This window comes from Heteronotia binoei, chromosome 10 (assembly GCF_032191835.1).
Source record: "Heteronotia binoei isolate CCM8104 ecotype False Entrance Well chromosome 10, APGP_CSIRO_Hbin_v1, whole genome shotgun sequence".
Taxonomy (NCBI): domain Eukaryota; kingdom Metazoa; phylum Chordata; class Lepidosauria; order Squamata; family Gekkonidae; genus Heteronotia; species Heteronotia binoei.
In genome coordinates, this window is record NC_083232.1 from 78,523,270 (window position 1) to 78,544,077 (window position 20,808).

At 38.0% G+C, this 20,808-nt stretch overlaps 1 protein-coding gene across 4 annotated transcripts in view; it reads right to left on the bottom strand.

Moving 5' to 3' along the window:
• Positions 1-603: 603 nt before the first annotated feature.
• NT5C3A (5'-nucleotidase, cytosolic IIIA) overlaps positions 604-20,808 on the bottom strand; it is a 29,492-nt gene continuing 9,287 nt past the window's right edge. Inside the window, exons 2-11 of one of the 4 annotated variants that reach the window (XM_060247638.1) lie at positions 13,937-14,210; positions 13,529-13,635; positions 8,406-8,504; positions 8,020-8,089; positions 7,049-7,095; positions 6,629-6,714; positions 5,042-5,131; positions 2,220-2,382; positions 1,678-1,878; positions 604-984 (exon numbers count right to left, since the gene is read on the bottom strand). In XM_060247638.1, coding sequence (XP_060103621.1) covers positions 883-984; positions 1,678-1,878; positions 2,220-2,382; positions 5,042-5,131; positions 6,629-6,714; positions 7,049-7,095; positions 8,020-8,089; positions 8,406-8,504; positions 13,529-13,630 — 960 coding nt within the window. In that variant the 5' untranslated portion in view covers positions 13,631-13,635; positions 13,937-14,210 and the 3' untranslated portion in view covers positions 604-882. The remainder of the gene's footprint in view (positions 985-1,677; positions 1,879-2,219; positions 2,383-5,041; positions 5,132-6,628; positions 6,715-7,048; positions 7,096-8,019; positions 8,090-8,405; positions 8,505-13,528; positions 13,636-13,936; positions 14,211-20,808) is intronic. The other 3 variants (XM_060247639.1, XM_060247640.1, XM_060247637.1) reach the window with 3 other exon arrangements.

Consider the following 20,808-nt stretch of genomic DNA (forward strand, 5'->3'; position numbering starts at 1 on the left):
TTTTAATGAGCATAATGTTTTGGGGGAGGACGATAAGGTGGAGGGGGAAAAGTCCCCAAGGCTGATCAACACTCTCTAGGAAAAAAGATGGGGCCAGTTCATATGTATAATTAGTGTGAGAAACCTGAAAATGGAACCCTTAAGAACCTCTCCATATGAGAGGTTGAACTGCCGCAGTAAAAATCATTACAATCTCATGGGGAACCAGTTCCCATAAAACCCTAACCCTAACCCTCATAATTGATTTTCAAGTGGCAATTATACTACCAATAACATATGCATAACTTGAGGATTGGTAAACCTATTCCTGTAGGCACTGAATGCTAAAATAATATCCCTGCTCATGAGATACTACCTGTTCTTAATAGGTTGGGGGAAGAAGAGATTCATTCCACTGCTTGATCAACACTATAACAGTGTTATAACCTTGTCCGAGGGTTTTCATTAAGCTGCTCTTTCCAGTAGGAAAGAATTACAGTTGATTGTATTATTTATGCTCTGGAATAATTTAAGGAAATTACAGAGCTCTGCCCTGTTGAACTACTTTCAATTTCAATGAACTAGTCACCTTGTTTTGCATATTTTCCGCAACATTTCCACACATTCTGAAAGTGACCCTTTATTATGCACAGGTAAAAACCAAAGGAGCCCTTTTGCAGTGATCCATACATCCTATTAGAATAAATAAAATGTGCATACTAAAGATGAAGGGTGTTTAACAGAAGCAGAGGAACCTTCTTAGATGTCTGTAGATATGGTATGTTACTTTTCAAAAAAGTGACACTGACATGGAAAACAGAATGAACATTAATATTCTAAGATAACACAAGCATGTCCATTTGCCTCCACTGGAAGGAAAGATCAAATCCTGATGAAAACAGGTTACAGAATCTTCTGCAGGATTGAGTTGGCCACATCCAAGGAGTCATCCTTCACCAAAACAATATCATAGGAGTCCATATATTTTTCCAGCAGTTCTTCAACCTAATTTTTAGAATTAAAGAAAAACCAGATAATGTAGAAACAACTATAATTTGGCAAGACAGTATTTAAGAGTCGCAGATTTTTTTTTTTACTACTAGTATAGTTTCTCCCCCCTCCATTAATTTCTAGGCAGACTTAAACTACACTATAATTTAAGATACAGAACCAGAAAAATTCAATATCCTTGACATTTCTGGCTTGAGATTACTTACCATATATTCCAGCAAGAGATATTTATCATTATTTACAATTTTACTAAAAATACTTGTGACTAGTCAGGGAAACATTCAGATGCTGCTTGATTTTTTTTTCTATAAACGCTTGTTTTTGGTTTAGTAACACTCTCTGGTTTAGCTTGGTTTTATCTGCTGGCTGAAGTTCCATTACTAATTCTGTATTTTATTATACGTTGCAATTTCAGTTTTTTCTTGTAAGCAGTTTTGGGGAAACATACACAATTAAATCTGATTACTAGTCAAGAAGGCTATAGCAATTACTGAGTACTGCACATATTAGGGAAATAAAATAGTTTACAATCAGAACAGACTAATACAAGGAAACATGTAGCACTGAGGCAGGGATTTATGCTTACGAATCAGAAATGAACATAAAATGTATGAAACCCTAACACACAATGATCCAGTGCTTTACAATATCACACACCTTGAGCTTACCAATAAAATGCTAACTTACTTTATCATTAAGATACCCAATCTTGAGAATATGCTCAACATTAGCCACTCCATCTGCCATAGTTAAATCTCCTTGGGAGTCTCCAAGCAATATGATATTGCTATTTTCTTTTAGCTGTTTAAAGTACTCTGTGTTCTTCAAGGCACCGTCATGTTTATTGTAAACATGGATTACTTCCCCTTTAAATCCTTTCAGTATACCCTGTTAAATATGACAAAAAGTAAATTCCAAGGCTATGCAAGCATATTAGCACGTCATTTTAAAGATGGCACTGTTCTTAGCAGTGCACTTAAATCATATGCAGTTTATCACAAAGAAGAATAATTTTTAAATCTGAAAAAAAAGCATTTCATTACTTTTCTGGGAAACCTGTTTGCCTTTAGTAAATCTGATTTAACAGACTGAATAACTCACTTTATGAAAAGGAAATGATGGTTACTCCCCCCCCCCCTTTTTTGCTTGGGTGGACAGATATGTAACCCATTTATATAATATGGTAGGACAATGAACTAACATTTGCCATCAGACACTTTTATACTTACATTCTCATCAAAATCCATGAAATTGGAAACTACTTTGATGTTGGGATGGTAGACACCTGCCTGATGGATCACCTCTTCCAAGATGTCACCAATTCCAGCAGAAAATATGAATACAGGAATATTGTGCTCATGGAGTTTATCAAAGAAGTTTTCGTACCCTTCTCTGTAAAGCAGGATAAGCAAACAAGTGCATGTAAGCCTAAGTGCATTATAGTTCTTTAATGCTATGACATTAATTTAAGCCCACCAATATTTATGAATATGCAAGTTGACGGTACTCATCTCTTTAATTAGCAGCTCTTTGTCTGTGACGTAAATATTTCAAACAGCTTTATCAGAAACCTGCGGTCCATACCCATGAATGTGTGTTCTTTTAAAGAACATATTGTTCAGTGCTCCTGTTCTCCATAGCCACACTCTAACTTAAAACCATTTGAGCCCAGGCTCCCTTCCTTGCCTTCTGAGCCTCCCTGTGACAGACTGCCAAAGCTGTCCTGTTGCTGAAGCCACCCTAGCTACATTCTCCTGACCCTGGCCCCACCCTGATAAGTCTTGCTGCTGGCCCCAGGTGTATGTTCTGCCAGCTGGCTACTACCAGATAGCCTATTACTTCACAAAACACCCTTTTGGGCAATACCTAATTAATAATGTTGGTTAGGGACTGGAAGCAAGCTGAGCCCCACAATACTGTCAGTATTGCAGTTTTTTGGTTAGAGAACAGGCCCTGCACCCCAAACAAAAATGGTCTGGCATTCTGCTGTTTGGTATCCTTGCTTGACAAAGATAGAAAATCCTTTGTATGCTGCTGCAATATCTGATCCTGCCTTCCTCATGACTGAGGGCACCACATGAGATTGCAGTCTGCTCTACATATCAGGTCTTGTCACTTCTGCCTACTAGTGGGGAAAAAAAGTATTCTTGTGAAACAAAGAAGGGGGAGCTCTATGTAGGTGAATCTGAATACAAAAATAGCCTCCTTTGTACTATAAAACCTACCCACACTTTTTCTACAGTTGGTATTATAGTAAGAACTTTACCACTTGTGGAGAAATGGCCCCAGAGGTCATCTGTGTATAATTTACATTTCAGAGAGGGGCAAAGAAATCTGCATTCTGGTATTGGTCGGATGTTTGTCTAAAACTCTAAATGTGCCTCTCCAGGTAGGGAGAAGGTTAGAAAACAAGAACATTCTGGCAGAAAAAATGCAATTATGTTTGTGAGAAGCTGAAAAAATTGGTACAGTCCTAACCTAGTCAAGTGTCAACATAAAAAGAGACCCAGAAGATCCTGGAAACTTGAAATACTGAGTGATATTTAAGTTTATTTACTTCATTTACACCCTGTTTTACTACTGGGGACCTAAAGTGGCTTATACTGTATTCTTCTCCTCAGTTTTATCATCACAACAACCCTGAGAGGTAACTGAAGTTAATAGTGGGTGACTGGCCCAAGGTTCTATAACCAGAGTCAGGATCTTAACCTGGATCTCCCAGTTCCTACTCCAACACAACTACTGTACCATGCTGACTCCAACATGGACAACAAAGGTTATCTAGAGTTTAGTCTTGAGGTAATCAGGAAAGTTATAACTGAATTCCATCAGACTGCTTATTCAATATGTTGTTTTTGAATTAGTGGTCAGTATGGTGTGGAAGTTAAAGTGTCAGACTAAGATCTGAGAAATCCAGGTCTGAATCCTTTGTGTCCCCCAAGCTTGATAGGTGACCTTGGGCTAGTCACATTCTCAGCCTAACCTATCACAGGATTGCTGTGAGGATAAAATAGAGCAGAGGAGAATGATGCAATGTTCTTTGGGACCCACTGGAGTGAAAGGTGGGTTATTAATAAAATAAATATTTTCCTCTCAAATATGTGTAATTGCATTCCCCCAAATGTGGTCTGCTCACTGAATTTGGACCATGCTAACAAAGGAATTAGGGGAGGAAAACCTAGTTTCTTTTAAGATGTTTAGTGCAAGTGCAGAGCCAATTCCATGGTAACTAAAGTAGAAGTCGGGAGATTTTTCCGCGGAAATGTCTTAGAAGGACCTCTGGATATCCTAGATAAGAATGGAACTTATATCTATCTCTTATGGGTGGCAGTGGTTAAAGATTTTAATTCTCTTTGGATGATGAATAAAGCTGGGAAGGAAAGATCTTATTGAGGTCTGGTAATTTTGGACCTTAGCAAGATGCTGCATTTTTCAAACTGCACCCTGCTTTTAGAGATTACAACACTGATGCAAATCGCCTTTAACTTTAAATCACTGGAACTCTTAATTCTAGGTACAGTGAATGGGGAACATTCTAGGTACAAAAATGGGGAAATGTTTTACCACAAGACTCAATTATCATAACAGCACTGGCAATTTACTGTTAACAATATCCAAACTGCATTTTTTAGGGAGAGGAAAATCACAAATATGGACAAACATTCACAAATCAATTTTGTCTTAGTTATGTGAAATTCACACACACACACAAATCATGAAAAACTTAAAAAAAAAACAAACCTTCAATTCTCATGTTGCCACTATGATCCAATAACTGGTTCAGTTTAGCAGAATGGGCACGTATTTGTAACTGTGTTATCGTCTCTCTCATGTAAGTTTTTGAATACACGTTACAGGATGAACAGAAGGCCAAACCACATGGAAACGACTTCATCCCACAACAATAGCATAACAGGTCTTTAGCAGAAAACCCAATATTTAGCACAGCAGCTGATTTCTGAAAAAATCAGCAAGCTTTCTTCTCTTAAAGTGCTATTATACAACAGCTATGAAGCTACAAAGAAACACTTGTAGAAAGAAACTTCCTTACTTCAGCATAACGTCTGACTCCCTCACAATCTCTGCAAACTTGTCCTTTTGCAATGCTTGCTCAATAAGCAAGGCATGTGATTTATTATACCTAAAATTAAAAATAAAAATAAAGTTTTATGCACAAGCACATAGGCCAGGGGTGGCCAATGGTAGCTCTCCAGATGTTTTTTGCATACAACTCCCATCAGCCCCAGCCAGCATGGCCAATGGCTGGGGCTGATGGGAGTTCTAAGCAAAAAACATCTGGAGAGCTACTGTTGGCCACCCCTGACATAGGCTGAAAAGTCATTCTGTTATACGCAGCAGAAAATATATTAAAGCAAATACCTGATTTGTGGCTGGTTTTTTGAGAATTATGTTAAATGCTTTACAGATAGGAACTGAATTTGGAATAATCACAGCAAACATTTAGATATATCAGACAAAACCAATTCTCAGACCACTCTTTAAAAATGCACAGCAAGAAATCTTACCCCATATATTAGAAATTATATTCTAATAGGTAAATTGGCCAAATCTAAGGATACTTAAATTTGATGACTGGAACTCTGAATGAGCACAACATATTTTCCTATAAACCTCAAAAGCACCCCAGATTTGCAAAGAAATCTAAATCTTAAAAAAATATTGGGGAGGGGGTTGGTTTAAAAATCCCAAAATGATACAAGGGATTTAAGGCAGCTACAGCATTCTAGGCTTGGTTTTTGTGAGGAAAAGATAGGGGGCAGTGTCCTTTCCTCAGCTGTTTTGGCCTTTGTGGAAGCCTCAGCAATCCCACCCAAGTGTGCTGGGCTAGCCACTGAGAGTTGCAATGGTGGTGGGAGGAGAGAACCTCACTAGACTCAACAGGAGCCACACTGGACTCGCCACTCAGAGCAGCAATGGTGAGGGTGAAAGATGCTGCATCAGATCCTGCAGTGTTGGTGATGGGGGGGGGGGGCAACTGGGTTGGAGGAGGCAGAAAAAGTGAGTAAGAGAAGGGGTGATGGGAGGGAGAATGAGACTAAAAAAAGTAGGGGGAGAAGGGAATAGTGGAGAGAATAGGATGACTGCCCACACTAGTTTCTTACAGGTCCCCATTTATAACATTTTATATTCCAAGTACATAGTATACCAAAGAGCTGGCATTAAACATTAGGATAGCCGGGTGTTTAATTAACTAATTACGTTTAAAGCAGCTTCACAAATTGTCTATTAGAAACAGGGGCAATGGAACTAAATTGCATAAACCATAGTTAACAGCAGTTTTGGGGGTATCAGAGAAAAGTCCTGAAGCTTGGAAACTCCTCTGTATTTAGGACTAGAGCTCAGTAGCAATCATCTGAAATGTTGCTCCAAACAATCAGGTATGAATCCGTTGCACATAACTGTGTGCACTAAATTGCTTATAGTGACCGATCAGAGGAGGTTAAATAACCACTTTTGTCATATGACATTTCAGAATTCATTCTGAGAGCAGAACATAGCAACACAGAAAAGAAAAAACATGCTTCATTAATCAAGGTTCTCTAATAACTGAGATGTTAAAATTAGCTGTAATACTAGCTCTTACAGAAAGTCATTTGGTCACCTTTCATAAACTCACCACTCAACCATGTAAGGATACTTCTCTTCAATTGTAAGATTCGGGTCAATTTCAATGGCATAATATATTTCTTTCAGTTGCAACAACTGGAAGGGGGAAAAAACCCAGAAGTCTGTTACTTTACAACAACTTTTGTACACTTAAGCAGAAGCCATTACCTTATCTGTGGTTGGTCTTGTTTTGTTTCCCTTTGTAGTTAACAGGGCAGAGGAATACTATAACAGTTGTTTTCGCAAAGTGTTTAGTAACTACTATGTTTCACACAACTTTATTATTTCAGTGAAAAACCAGAAAATAACTTGTTCCATAATATTCTACAGTTAATAGTGATGGGTTTTGCAGTTCAAAAGGTAGCAAAGAACCATAAGCAGTAGGAAGAACTAAAATACAATTTTAAAAGGTTATCAGATTTATAATTACCTTTTTACGACATTCATCTGTGATGAGTTTGCAGTTGTCAATGATATCTGAAAGATACAAAGTTATTAGAAGAAACTGACTGTAGAATTGAAGGATCCATGGATTCTGTGGATCTATTCCTCTAGTGGAGGCACTCTCATCTGGCAGAAGGCTCCTTCCGCTGGAAGAAAACACTCTTGGAACAGCACAATAGGATCCAACCCAATGCAAGCTTCTTAATTGCTCTTTACTATGCAATTGTTTCACCCTGTTCAGAAACTAGTAGAACTAGTGATGGAGAGATTGTATAATGAAACTGGCAAGACACAACCGGGAGCATATCTGAGTGACCTTTAGCGTATCCGCACATTAGACTCATATAAAATTTATTCAGGTTATCTTGTGCATAAACTGGGAGTAGTACTGAACTAAGTGTACAACGTTTTACATAAAATAAAATGCAATGTTAAAAATTAGCCAAGGAATAAATTGCTAGGGAATGAGGGAATGCAGAAATCTCTGGGGTTACTTGCCCAAATGACTTGTGTGTGTGTGTGTGTGTGTGTGTAGAAAAAATATCTAGATCTCAAATACTGAGAGCCAGTTTGGTGTAGTGGTTAAATGTGCAGACTCTTGATCTCCCACTCTTCCACATACAGCTGCTGGAATAGCCTTGAATCAGTCATAGCTCTTGCAGAGCTGTCCTTAAAAGGGCAGCTTGTGGAACAGCTCTCTCAGTGCCACTGACCTCACAAGGTGTCTTTTGTGGGGGAGGAAGGTAAAGAAGATTGTAAGCCACTCTGAGACTCTGCGGTTCAGAGTGAAAGGCAGGGTATAAATCCAATATCATCATCATCATCATCATCATCATCATCATCATCATCATCATCACCACCACCACCTTCTATTGCAATTCTAATACCTACTTTAATGTACAATCAATGTACAAGACAACTATATTCTGATAAAAAATCCATACAAGTGGTACTTACTATGACACGTTGGACATCTTTTGCCATTGAAGGAAAATCTACTTAATGTCATATCAAAGTCTGTAATTATCTGCAAAAACAAACAAGTTACAAATACAACGTTAATTTTAAATGCTAGGACCAAATAGGTAATATGATAGATTCAATATCAGTGCACTGACATCATTAATTAATCAAGGAATTATTTAAAATGATTAAATCACATACCTGAATTGGAGGGGGGGGCATTCACTGAGAACATTAAACTGTAGAACTCAAGAAACATTTAAGATTTTTTCTTCTATACAACTGGTCTAAGGATCATTATAATAAACAAATAAACTTTATTTTGTTTCTGTAAACCAAAATACAATTCTTTAATTCTACAAATATGTTTTGTGTTTCACCTGAAGTTTGGCAGCTCCACCTTTGATGAGGCCACAGATAATTTCTTCTACTCTTCCTGGGTCCTTGATATGGACAGTCTTTTTCTGAAATTCAGGCATCTAGAAGAGATAAAATTGGGAGTAGATATTAACTTTGCAAAGATGGGAGCATTTCACGGTTTGAACATATGGCCACTAATGATACAGTAGTAAATAAATTAAGACTGTTTTGTGGAAAGCTGGCTTGGCGAATAGTGTGGGTTCATTGCTAAAAATCCTAACAAATCTAGAAGAAAATGCAACTACCTAAGCCAGGTAAGAAAATGGAGTTCTCAATCTGACAGTTATCAACATCTTTTTTAGTAACTTTACTTGAAAAGTCTTTGTTTTCCAGTGTACTTCCTAGTATATTTGTTAGCTTGCCCTTTCTCCGAGGAGCTCAAGGTAGCATGTATGTCCCCTTGTCCTTCCCTCATAACCTCCACAGGAGCTACATAAGGATGTGAGATGGACTGCCCCCCCCCCCCGGTTACCCAATAAGCTCCATGGCAGAGTGGGGATTTGAACCCAGGTCCTCCAGACCCCAGTCCAATATTCTAACTACTACATCACAACTGGGTCTCATAATTGTAGGCAACTTTTACTTGGTAAGGATGTGAACCACCATGCAATTGCTGTTGTTCCATGTTGGGAGATACTGACTGAATATGTACTGTATATAGTTGCATGACAAGGAACTCTGCTTTACCATGCTTTACTTTTCAAGATGCTTCAAAAATATTAGACAGATTATAAAACAGAGATGTTGCTGATTTTCAATTTATAATAATATGAGGACATCTGTATATTTTCTCCTCTCCTATGCTCTGAGGTACAAAACCCCACAGACTACAGAACACCCATGAACCTTTACTGATACACTGAGAGACCACATGGTAAATTTCAGATAAATTATAGGGTAAACCCAGGTGAGATCACAAAGGCTTGTCTGTAGATAGGTGAAAAACAAACAAACAGTTGAATATTTAACAGGTAGGCTTCCCAGAGCACTCACAAAACAGCAAGTCACCTGAGAGGTGACTGTTGATTACAAACAAACATTTCATTTTCCATCCCCAAGATTAATACCATTTAAATTGTACAGATCAACTGTGTGATTATTTCTTCTCCAATATCATCCAGGTAATCAGCATTCCTTTGGGACGAGCTTATTAGTGACTGATAATACTTACAATACAATGTAAACATTACTAACATCCTTTCAGGAAGGATGACAAGGCACTTGTTTGTCCAGTACAAATTCAGTAGCTTACCAAAATTCAGTCCTGCACATATGCACAACTATAATGGTTTTGAGAGGAGAGAGAGAGACAGCAATGTGCTGACATAGCTACAAAACTATCTTAGGTGAAGTGAGTTACTCTTGCTCTCTGTAGCATGGCAGTAACAACAATCCCCATACACCCCTCCAACACTGCAGGATGTATGGTGGAAAGTGCCATCAAGGTGCAGCTGACTTGTGACCAACCTCTATGGCTTTCAAGGCAAGAAATCAATAGTGGTGGTTTGCCATTGGCTGCCTCTGCAAAACAACACCGGACTTCTTTGATGGTCTCCCATCCAAGTGCTGACCCCACTTAGCTTCTGAGATCTGACAAGATCACACTATCCTGGGCTTGTCTATGGTGGTTGAAAATCACCTAGTTATATCACCTAGAAAATCACAGATATACTAAACTCTACTTATCTGATTGCTGAAAAGTCATTTCCTTGTGCAGTTTGAACAACTGAATGGTCCATGCAAGTTTAACAATTTAAAAAGTGAGCTGATGGAAACTCAAAAGGGAATATGAAGCTTTAATGCTTAGTAGATGCTAATAAAATATTATTGGCACTAACAGCATGCTAGAGCTATTACCTACACAAAGCAAGCCTACTTTGTTTTATTTTGTTTATTAAGAAAAACTGGATCATTTGTCAGAAAGACTATAAAACCAAAGCACTATCATTCGTTATGGAAGCACTATTATGAAAATCACCTAGGGAGTGTTTATATAAGAAGCTGGTCTTGAAGAGAACAAAAAGCAAAAGGCAAAAGAATTTGAGGAGGAAAAAAACATTCCTAATCTACCAAATAAAATTCCTATTCCAGGTACATGATCATTGTTTGAAAGTGTTTTCTCTTTGGCGCATTAAAAGTATCTTGTACAGGATTCCAAAACACATATTCTTGGCAGAAGTCCCACTGAGTGAATTTAAGTTTCTGGTCAGTGGTATAGTCAAGTATGAAGTATCAACGTAAGATTTAGTGGTGTGGTATAAGTGCTCTTGCAACAAGCTGTACATTTAAAAAAAAATTAAAAAAAAGTGTTGCTAGATTCAAGTCCTGAAGAACCCTAGAGACCTGCAAGATTTTGGGGTTATAAGCTTTTGAAAATCAACACTCACTTCAAGAATTAACTGAAAAAATTATATAAATAAATATTTAAATAAATGTTAGCAAAAGAAAGCAAATACATCATTTACAAGCACTGGGAATGTCCATGCCTGATACTCCATATTTAGCCCATGACTGACCTGTAGAACAGCTCGGACAACTATAAGTAAACATGCTACATTTACATATATGGGGTGGAAATTCTTCCACCAAAAATACAGCATTGGGAATTTTTCTAGAAAATGTTCCACTTTGGAAACTTATCTCCTTTGAATGGGTATGGCAAAAGAAAGGGTGGATCTGAAAGTTCTTAAAAGAAATTTTTGATCATAACAGGTCAGGCAATTCAATGTCAGCCCTACAGAAGTTTGCTTAGGATCAAAAATCTTGAACTAGCCTATTCTTGCATGCTTAAAGAGGAGTAATATATAAATGCATGACACACTTACTGGGCTAAATTCTTAAATGAGATTATAGTATTTTAAAGTTACTTCAGTGGACAGCCCAGTAGGTTCCAGTGAAACAGAAACAAATTAGCAGAACAGAACCAAATTGCCCTTAAAAGTAAGAAAACACAGAATTGCCATGCATGGCTAACATCTATGAAAATTAGCTATGTTGCCTTCCATCTCCTACTTGCCCAGGTTTCATGTTCAGTCCCTAGAAATTTCATTTTAAAATCTCAAGAAGCAGGGTTCAGAAAGACCCACTCAGAAAGAAAGATCAGGTAGCATAAGGCTATATGATCCTCACAGTTAAAATAAACTTCAAAAATACATCTGATCAAGGAAAAAACTTCCTACCTGGCTTCTCACTTGGGAAAATGAATGCAAAGATAGAATAATGGGGCAAATGCATACATTGTTTCAGCATCCAAGCCTGACAGAACTGCTGAGGATGTCACAGTCCTAATCTGTAATTTCTGTAAGGGGCTATGCATTTTGAATGTTCCTGGTCACAAGTGTAATATTTAGCATGATTCTCTAGGGGGATTAGCAACTGCAGTTACACAGAACACTGTTTGGAGACACCTTGAAACAGGCTTCTAAGGAAAAACAAACAACAGAGCAGTGTATTTATAAACAGACAGCCCTGTAAACCTACACTACTGGTATATATAAAGTTCCCACTTGCTTTGCCAAATTTGTGATCTGTTTATCAGTGCTACTTAAAATGAAGACCTGCTTTGAAATCCTCCAAATAACAGCCTAATTTTAACTTGCTAACCGCATGAAAGGTTATTGCTGGTAGAACTTTATATCAAAAAGGATTTTTCAACTACTTCTCTCCCCACCAAAAAAGATGTTCATGAACAGTACCCCAAATACAAATTACAGGAAATCTAAGGGGAAAGTGGTACGGGATCATTATAACAGGTAAGAACCAGTCATATATAAGATGTAATGCTCAGAACATAAACACATCATGACATAAAAATCGTGTATTTTCTGAATCTGCTATGTAATTAAGAAGTCTGATCTCATTTTCTGCAATACAGAAGTAGGCAAGCTGAAGACTGTGCTCCCAGCTCCCCTTGCACTGGTGCTGGAAGCTGCCCTCACTGCTTGACTGAGTCGGAGAATCCTCAGTGTGGCTTTAGGGCAGAACTGCTGCTGGCCCCCATCTGCTCTAAGGGCTGCAAGACCTCTTCGATCAGGCCCTAAGCTCCTCACGTCAAGACTATTTTGCAGCTTCTGGAAGCTAGCAGCACAGCCTTACCCTCTTGCTTACAACAGCAAATGAGACAGAACTGGATAGCTTCGTCCACTTGTCTGCTGCCAGATGTTCTACTTGTGTGAAATGTTGCCAAACAACAAACATACAAACAAAAAAGCACACTGTAAGCCTGAAACACAGATCTGAAGCTTTAAAGGTCTGAAGCTTCATCAGCAATTGTGTAATCTAGAGGGAACAGGGGAAGGCATTTTTAAAAATACTTATTTGCCCTAAGACAATTGTAAATGATGTGGTGCATAAAGATTTTTTTTTTCAGTGATGGCAATATCTAATGAAGAAAGCGAAGTTAGTGCCAATTAATTCACCTTTGAACTACTATGTTTACATCTCTAAAATGCACCAAGATGCGTAATATAATCCACCAATAAATAGAACATCAATAAAGAGAACACAATACTAACAGGTTTCAGTCTGACAGTGGTTATAAAGCTGCAGAGTAGTTTCAAAATTCTATTCTGTGTTGCTTCTGTCAAGACAACTACATTTTATCATCATACCAAGTTGCCACAGTAACACTGCGCTGCTTTAAGATTATTTAATGGTATGCTAAATTCTACCAACTGATGGCATAATGCATGGACTTAAAATGTCTTTCAGACCTAATTATCAAAAGCTTACATCCAAACTCAATAAAAATAAAACTAGAGTCTTTACATATTAAAAATAGACCTTAAAAAGATCAAGCTAAGTTGCTTGAACAGTTTTCCAACTGCCACAGTATAAAGAGAGCAATCCTAAACTGGCTTGTTCAGTGCGGCTCACTCCTTGGAAAGTGTTGTTAGGGCTGCACTGTAAAGCATTTTTCACATTGCAAAACTCCCTAAACTTGCGGCTGCATTGAACTAGGGATTCTGGAAGATAAGCAACATTTACAAAAATGAAAAATATGCTCTAGCTTGGATTGTGCTAATTTTGGAAACTGAGCTTTGTCAGTTTTCCTCTGTGCTTTTTTGGTTTAAAAGGAGAGTACCTGTGTGCTGAGCTTAGGGCACTCTTGGTTCTTCTGTTCTTGATTCTTTCCTACTGCAACAGCACAGGTGGTAATCAGAATCCAGAGATGCAGGGTTTGCATACAGGCTGCCAATAAAAACCAAGCAAACCGCTTAAGAAATGGTCTGCCACATTATCCCATCTTTAATATTAGTGTGCATAAACAGGGTACACACAGAAATTAATTTGAACAGCTTCAGAATTATCCACATACGTTCTGATCTACAAATAATTTTAATAGTCATGGCCACCCCACATATGGCAATATTTATTTCTGTTAATTGATTTTAAAAACCCCTCTGAGATTGTTTCAAATCAGCAGCAATAAAACAGGCATTATAAAGCTGATAATACTAACTGGAGAGCAATAGTTCTGTTTACAACTTACCAGAGGCACTTGCTGAGGCAGCTGCAGCAGCAGAAAAGAAAATTCTTCCTGCTAGGCAAACATTAATATAGCAGCACAGGTGCAGCTGAGGGCGTTTCCAAAAGCAGCCTGACTAATCCCTGGGCAAAAAGAACCCAGCCCTGTGACGCACATCAGGAAGGCATGGCTCAACAATCCAGCCTGTCAGATTTACAGATGATCAGCTGGGACACCAACAACAGAATCTCATACTTCCAATGAATAGGCAGCTCTGACAGCAGGCAAATTGGAATAGCTGTAACAAGAGGAAGGCACTTACTGGGAAAGCCAAACTCCTACTTCAAACAAGAACACGATCCTTGTATTATCAGTGTTCCAGAAACCTGCCGTGGCACTTCCTGGAATAAATAATACTGGCACCTTCACATGCCAAAGATGCTCAGCGTACTGCACAGAATGGAAGCAAACTATGATACGTTCTCAAAGGAACTTCAATTACAACTGTGAACAAGGGAGTCCAGAAGGATGCTTTATTTGAATACAGGAGACTGAAAACCCAATTAACTTTCAACAAACAAACAGTATGGACAATTTTAGAAACAGTCATAGGACCCACTTATTGCTAAGGTTTTTTTCTTGTAAGAATAAAGGAAAGTTTGTATTTCTGAAGAGATTCCAGCTTGACAGAAACTGTACAAATTCTCTTATGTTGAATGCCATCTGTCCAATCTGAGTTTCCCCACCTCAGACTCAAAAAGAAATACATTTGTTTTTAATGGTGCAGCCATCAAAAACAGCATGAAGTAAGCACAAGCAAGTTATGGAGTCTCTCAAGCTTCAACAGGTATGTTTATCATCTATTTGTCCTGTGAAACAGAAAAGGAATTGTTTAAGTAATCAGGGCTGTTCCAACTACAAAGTGAGAGACATTATAGCAACTTGAAGGATAAAATAGTTCTTACTGTCACTACATTATATGCATTTCATGAGATCTTCAAAGGAGGCATGGAACTTAGCTAAATTAGAGATGACCAAATTATTGGAAAATTTACCTCAGAAAACTCAGGGACAAACCTTTTTGAGTAGGCATTTGCCAACATAAACCCATACTCCCCCCCCCCCCCAATAAACAACTAATGACTGCCACTGACTTTCATATCGTATGTGCTTCTGGATTCAACAATTTAGAAAATGTGTAATAAGGTTTTTCTTCACAAACATGTGAATGCTCATATACAAACATCCTGGTATATGAAAGTTAGCTTAGGGAAAAGTCTAATAAAGCTTGTATACAGGGACAAGGGGACTTATCCCACATCTCCATTATGTAGCAGTTTCAAGAGACTTGTACCAGATTTTTGTGTTCAGCTGACTTATTCAGAGGCAATTCATGCATGCATTTCAGTCATGCAGAGAAGTGTCTAAAATTGCCAGTCATGGAACTTGCCATGGGAGAGAGGAAAGTCTTCAAATCATATGACATGGCCATTTCTGGGATGATCTTCCAAAATGCACAGCAAACCCAACCCTTAGATCCAAACTATTTAGTCTGATGTGGTACAGACTCTTCCCCCTTGAGGTGACAAATCCTGATGTGGGAAGTGCAATTTTTATGCAGGAGGTACTTTCAAACAAGCGCCACAAAAACCAAGGTGCTACCGCAGAATAAGCCATAGTAAGCAGGCCTGATTCTACATGTGCTGAAAATTTTCTGCAATGAGGGAGTTAACAAATTAAACAGGAGGGACATCACGTTTTCTATCTATTATGAAAAACACGAATGAGTTATGCAAAGCTGGAATCTTTTGCAAGTTGATGATTTAAGAGAGCTCAACTGTCTGTTCCAAAAGTTATACACAGTTCAAAAATATTAGGATCAAAACAGGAATGTCCCCGATGAAAGGAAATACTCAAGAGGGTATGCTGCCCTTACAGTTTATCTGTAGGGATTCTCATGTCCCTATGTGCTGAAACATAGCACACATCTAAGTCTCAAGCCCTCTTCAGAATATCGCGCAGACCATTCACAAGATAAATTTACCTTTTAGTAACAGAGATACTGCATGTTGACTCATATTGCATTGTATTTATTGGTTTCTTTACACTCTTAATTAAAGCATTTAAAGAATGAATCAGTATCAAATTATATCGATCAGTTATTAAGCATGACAAAGCTATGTGACCTAACAAAAATTCAACTGGCATCACGAGATTTCACCGTGTGCCTGAAATCAGAAAGTAAACAAATTAAAAGGTGATGAGGTAACAGAACTACACGTGGAGAATCCAGTGACAGAAAAAAGGTTCCCTGTGCTATAGGAGGGCTGAAGTGGGGAATTAATTAGTCAAAATTTGAGATCAAAATGAATTAAGGCTGAACTGTTTCAGAGGCTGCAATGTCATGTCTTGATCAGTGCCCCTTTAAGATGTAAAACAAGGACTTCCCTTTTAAAAAACTTTCCACAGAAAGGGAAAGGGTTCAGATAATCAGCAGCTTTGAATTTCTGGTAAATCTCTAAAAAAGTGTATATGATCTGAAACCACATATAATGAGCCATACATTTTAAAATCCTGTTTTAAGCAAGTTTTACAGATTCTCAGGCTTTGAACAGCTCTAAAACTAACTGACTTCTGCTCAGAAGTTAGAACATTCAATCTGATTGATAGGATATACAGAAAAATAAGATGGGTCAGGAGCTCTGGAGTGTGAACCACAAAAAATCTTGACCTAAAGGAATGGGGATCTAGTCCAGTGAGTTCCTTGGAATTATGTACAGTCTGGCCTGAGAGTCCTGAAATGGAAAGGCCTAAGGCTATGCAAGTTTAGCATCTTGAACTGGAAAGCATTATGAAACTTCTGACATGACTAGGCCCAATATAAATACTATGAGAGTGTCACCTTCTCAAGTGTAGTACAGCCTATCCTCTGGCTTGAAGTCTTCCTTTCATTCTTAGCTGGGATAGATTGTCACTACTTAAGACCTATAGGTCTGAGGAACAGAGATAAAAAGAAACCATGAGAGTGATCAACACCAGAATTTCTGCATCCGTTTCAAGCCAATACCTTCACTCTGGACTTCAGAAAAAGCTCAAGACCTTTGGCTTTGGCTCCCACATGTGGCTTTTTGGAACTACTTCCCATGCTGGATTCATGACCCATTGCCCCAGCCTCTGATAATTCATCAATGACTGATTCCAGTTTTCTACTGGAAAACATAACTGATCAGTGCATGTTTACAGATTTAATATGTATAAAAACCAGTTTGACATTGGGGAAGTTTTTCACCTTCAAAAAATGGCTGCACTGAAAACTTTTAAGGACAAATAAAACTGAAAAGGTCAAATTATTATTCTATATAATGGATAAAATAAAAACTTTTTTTGAATATATTAATACAAGTTGTGCTATTAGAATTTCATGAAAAAGTCTTATGCCTTTTATTTCACACAAACTATATAATTTGCTTATTATTTTACTTGTTAGCATAAGTGAGTTTCTGAAGATTTTTTTTTAAAAATAATTCAATATGCTTTGAAACCTGTATCAGTATTGTAGTAAATAATGTAACTAGTTACAAAGTACTCTTCTCCTATTTATACAAATATATATTTCTTTCTTTATCAGTTGAAATGTGCCTTACAATAAACACTGAATGTGATCTCTTTAGCTTTAAGTTAGCTTCTAAAGAATTAACATAAAATCTAAGTACATGTGAAAAATACAAGGGGCAGAAAAACCTTGACAAATGACAGTTATGTGGGTGTGGAGATGAAAAGATGAACTATAATCAAGCAGAACAACTTTTGAGTCCAGTGGCACCTTTAAGACCAATAAAATTTAATTTAAGATATAAGCTTTCATGTGTAAGTACACGTGTTCAGATACAATGAAACAGAATTTCCTCAACCATTACATAGGGGGGGGGTTAATTGCCAGGAAGGGCGAGGGGGGGGGGGGTTAATTGCCAGGAAGGGCTAGAGTCAAGATGCTTCTACCGCTAATAATTTTTTGTTGTCTTAAAGGTACCACTGGACTCAAACTTTGTTTTACTGCTTCAGACCAACACAGCTATCCACCGAGTGGATGTTTAAATGGAATTCCAAATAAGGTCTTGTTTGGGCATGTTTTACTGTCTTCATTAGATAATAGTGAGCTTGCCACAACACTTATATCTATTAATTGAAAAAGGATGGCCAAATTCACTATGTGAAGAATAACGAGATTAAAAATGGTATGACTGCAGCAGATAGGGTAGGAAGAGGATATTATAATTTGCCTCCAACTGAATGCAAAGCAGCAATTATATGTCATTTGAAAAGAGTCTGGGGGCACTTTAGAAACTTATGGAGAAATCAACAAAAAGACTGGGATGTTTACTACCAAAAGGACTGTTTAAAACTTTGTGCTACAGCACTGCTCAAGAAAAATGAAACTAATCTAAAAATGATGTTCTCTTTCTGCAAGACCTAGCATGGCTTGCAGAAGAGCACCAGTGGTTCCTTTCCTTGCATTTATGGCACTTTTGGATTCAATACAAGATACTGGAAGCAGCAGCTTTCCTTAGTGACATAAAAATACTGTTTTCAGTTTGGGATCCCGCATTGTGTATTGGAAAAGTATTAAAAGAACAGCAGTAAAAAGATGGACACAGGGTTGCCAGGTTCTTGCCTGGCAATGGCGCAGGGTGGGTGGGAGGAAGCTCTCCGGGAGTATGCAGGGTGGGGGTGTGATGACATCATGCGGAAGTGAAATCATCACTCTAGGGATGTCACGTGGTGACAGATACTTTTGGACAACACTCAAAGTTTCAGACATCACCAAAAAATTGTACATGAACTCTAGAGAACTGAAAGCTAAGATGAGCCATTCCTAGCAAACATACCAGTTATATCTTTGCTCAGGAATGTTTCTCATTTTGATTCAATCATATATATTTACTAATTTTCATCTTTTCAGCAGGTTCTGTAATTATACAAACAGAATGAGGGACCTGCAAGGACAGGCTGTAACTAGGGGAGGGAGGGCTATAAATCCAATTTATAAATATAAATAAAATCCAAGGCTTGAAAGCTGGCAGTACTGTTGTGATTGCCTAGCAACCCCCACAATGGTCAATGTGGAAGGGATTCATTTCTTAAAGCTACAGATGTTGCTTCTACGTGTGAGTGTGGGGTGGTTAACATTCAATGCAATTTTTTGCTGATTTTTTTTTTGCAAACATGAATATTTTCAGTTTTATAGAAAGAGCTATAGCAGCCACTGTGAAGTCCACATTCTTTCATCTTATGCGGGCAAGGCAGTTGGCTCCTTTCCTGGAGCAGGACGATCTGGCAACAGTGATCCATGCAACGGTCACCTCAAGGTTGGATTACTGTAATGCCCTCTACATGGGGCTGCCCCTGTGCCGAACCCGGAAGTTGCAGCTAGTGCAGAACGCCGCCGCTTGGCTGTTATTAGGGCTCCCTAGACGGGAGCACATTCAGCCGGGGCTCCGGGGACTGCACTGGCTGCCAATAATATACCGAGTTCGGTACAAGGTGCTGGTTATTACCTTTAAAGCCCTAAATGGCCTAGGACCTGCCTACCTTAGGGACTGTCTCTTCCCATATGCTCCCCAGAGAGTGCTGCGATCCGGCTCTCGAAATCTGCTTGTAATCCCTGGGCCAAAGGAGGCCTGGCTGAAGTCAACTAGGGATAGGGCCTTCTCAATCTCAGCCCCTTGCTGGTGGAACCAGTTACCGGAGGAGGTCAGAGCCCTGCGGGACTTTGGACAGTTCTGCAGGGCCTGTAAGACTGTCCTCTTCCAATTGGCTTATAACTGACCAGCCCTGAAATATTCTGAAGGAAGATTGGAAGACAGCACACTGACATTGATCGATTGATTTTATGTAAATTATTATGTATTTTAATTCTTAGATCCTGTTGTTAGAATTTCTGTGTTGTGAGCCGCCCTGAACCCGCCTCAGTGGGGTAGGGCGGGATATAAATAAAATAAAATGAAAATGAAAGAGCTGTCTTGTCTGTTCATGGCTCCAACATCTGGATTTAGGTATCCACAGAACTGATCATGTAGAGAATTAAATATATTGTAACATGTAAATTAGAACTATCTGTAGAATATATTAGGCACTGTCAAGATTCTCATCCTTTCTTTTATAGTAACTGGCACACATCTAATTCTTTGTAAATTCCAAATTAGTACATCAATTTCAATATATTCTCTTAAAATTTACACAAATTTGAGTGCCATCTGATTTTCTTTGTGTGAAACAATAAGTAAGGAAAGGGCCTTTTTTTTTTTAACATTAAGCACTACAAACTTATAGAGCAGAAAGTAGTATCGTTAACTCCATTCCAATTTTGCTGACATTTTTCAAACTGTCTTAGTAATTATTATACATAGAGCAAATGTTAAGAACCAGGAGGAAAAGGCTACAGATACATGAAGTACACACTACTTCTATCATGGATAACAGCTACAAGAAATTTAAATACATCAAATTAATAAGGAATAATATTGTGTCATCAAACTACTTCTGATTTTTGGCAACCCTAAGAACTAATGGTCTTCAAAACGTCCTATTGTTAAAAGCCTTTGGTCAGGTCTTGCAAATAGAGGGAATAATATTACTTGGTTTAAATGAGCTAAAACACACAATTAAATTATGATCCTAAAATTGTAGAAGCAGCGGTTTGTTCAGAATGATCCCTTTTTGATCACAGAAAAGATTTTAAATATAGAATATTTATTACATTAATTTTAACCATACGTGCTTTTTAAATTTATTACATTAATTTTATCCATACCTACTTTTTACTTTATGTTCAAAAATCACTTTGCATGATGATGTTAGAGTTAACATTGAACAGAAAATTATATATAGTTAAATAT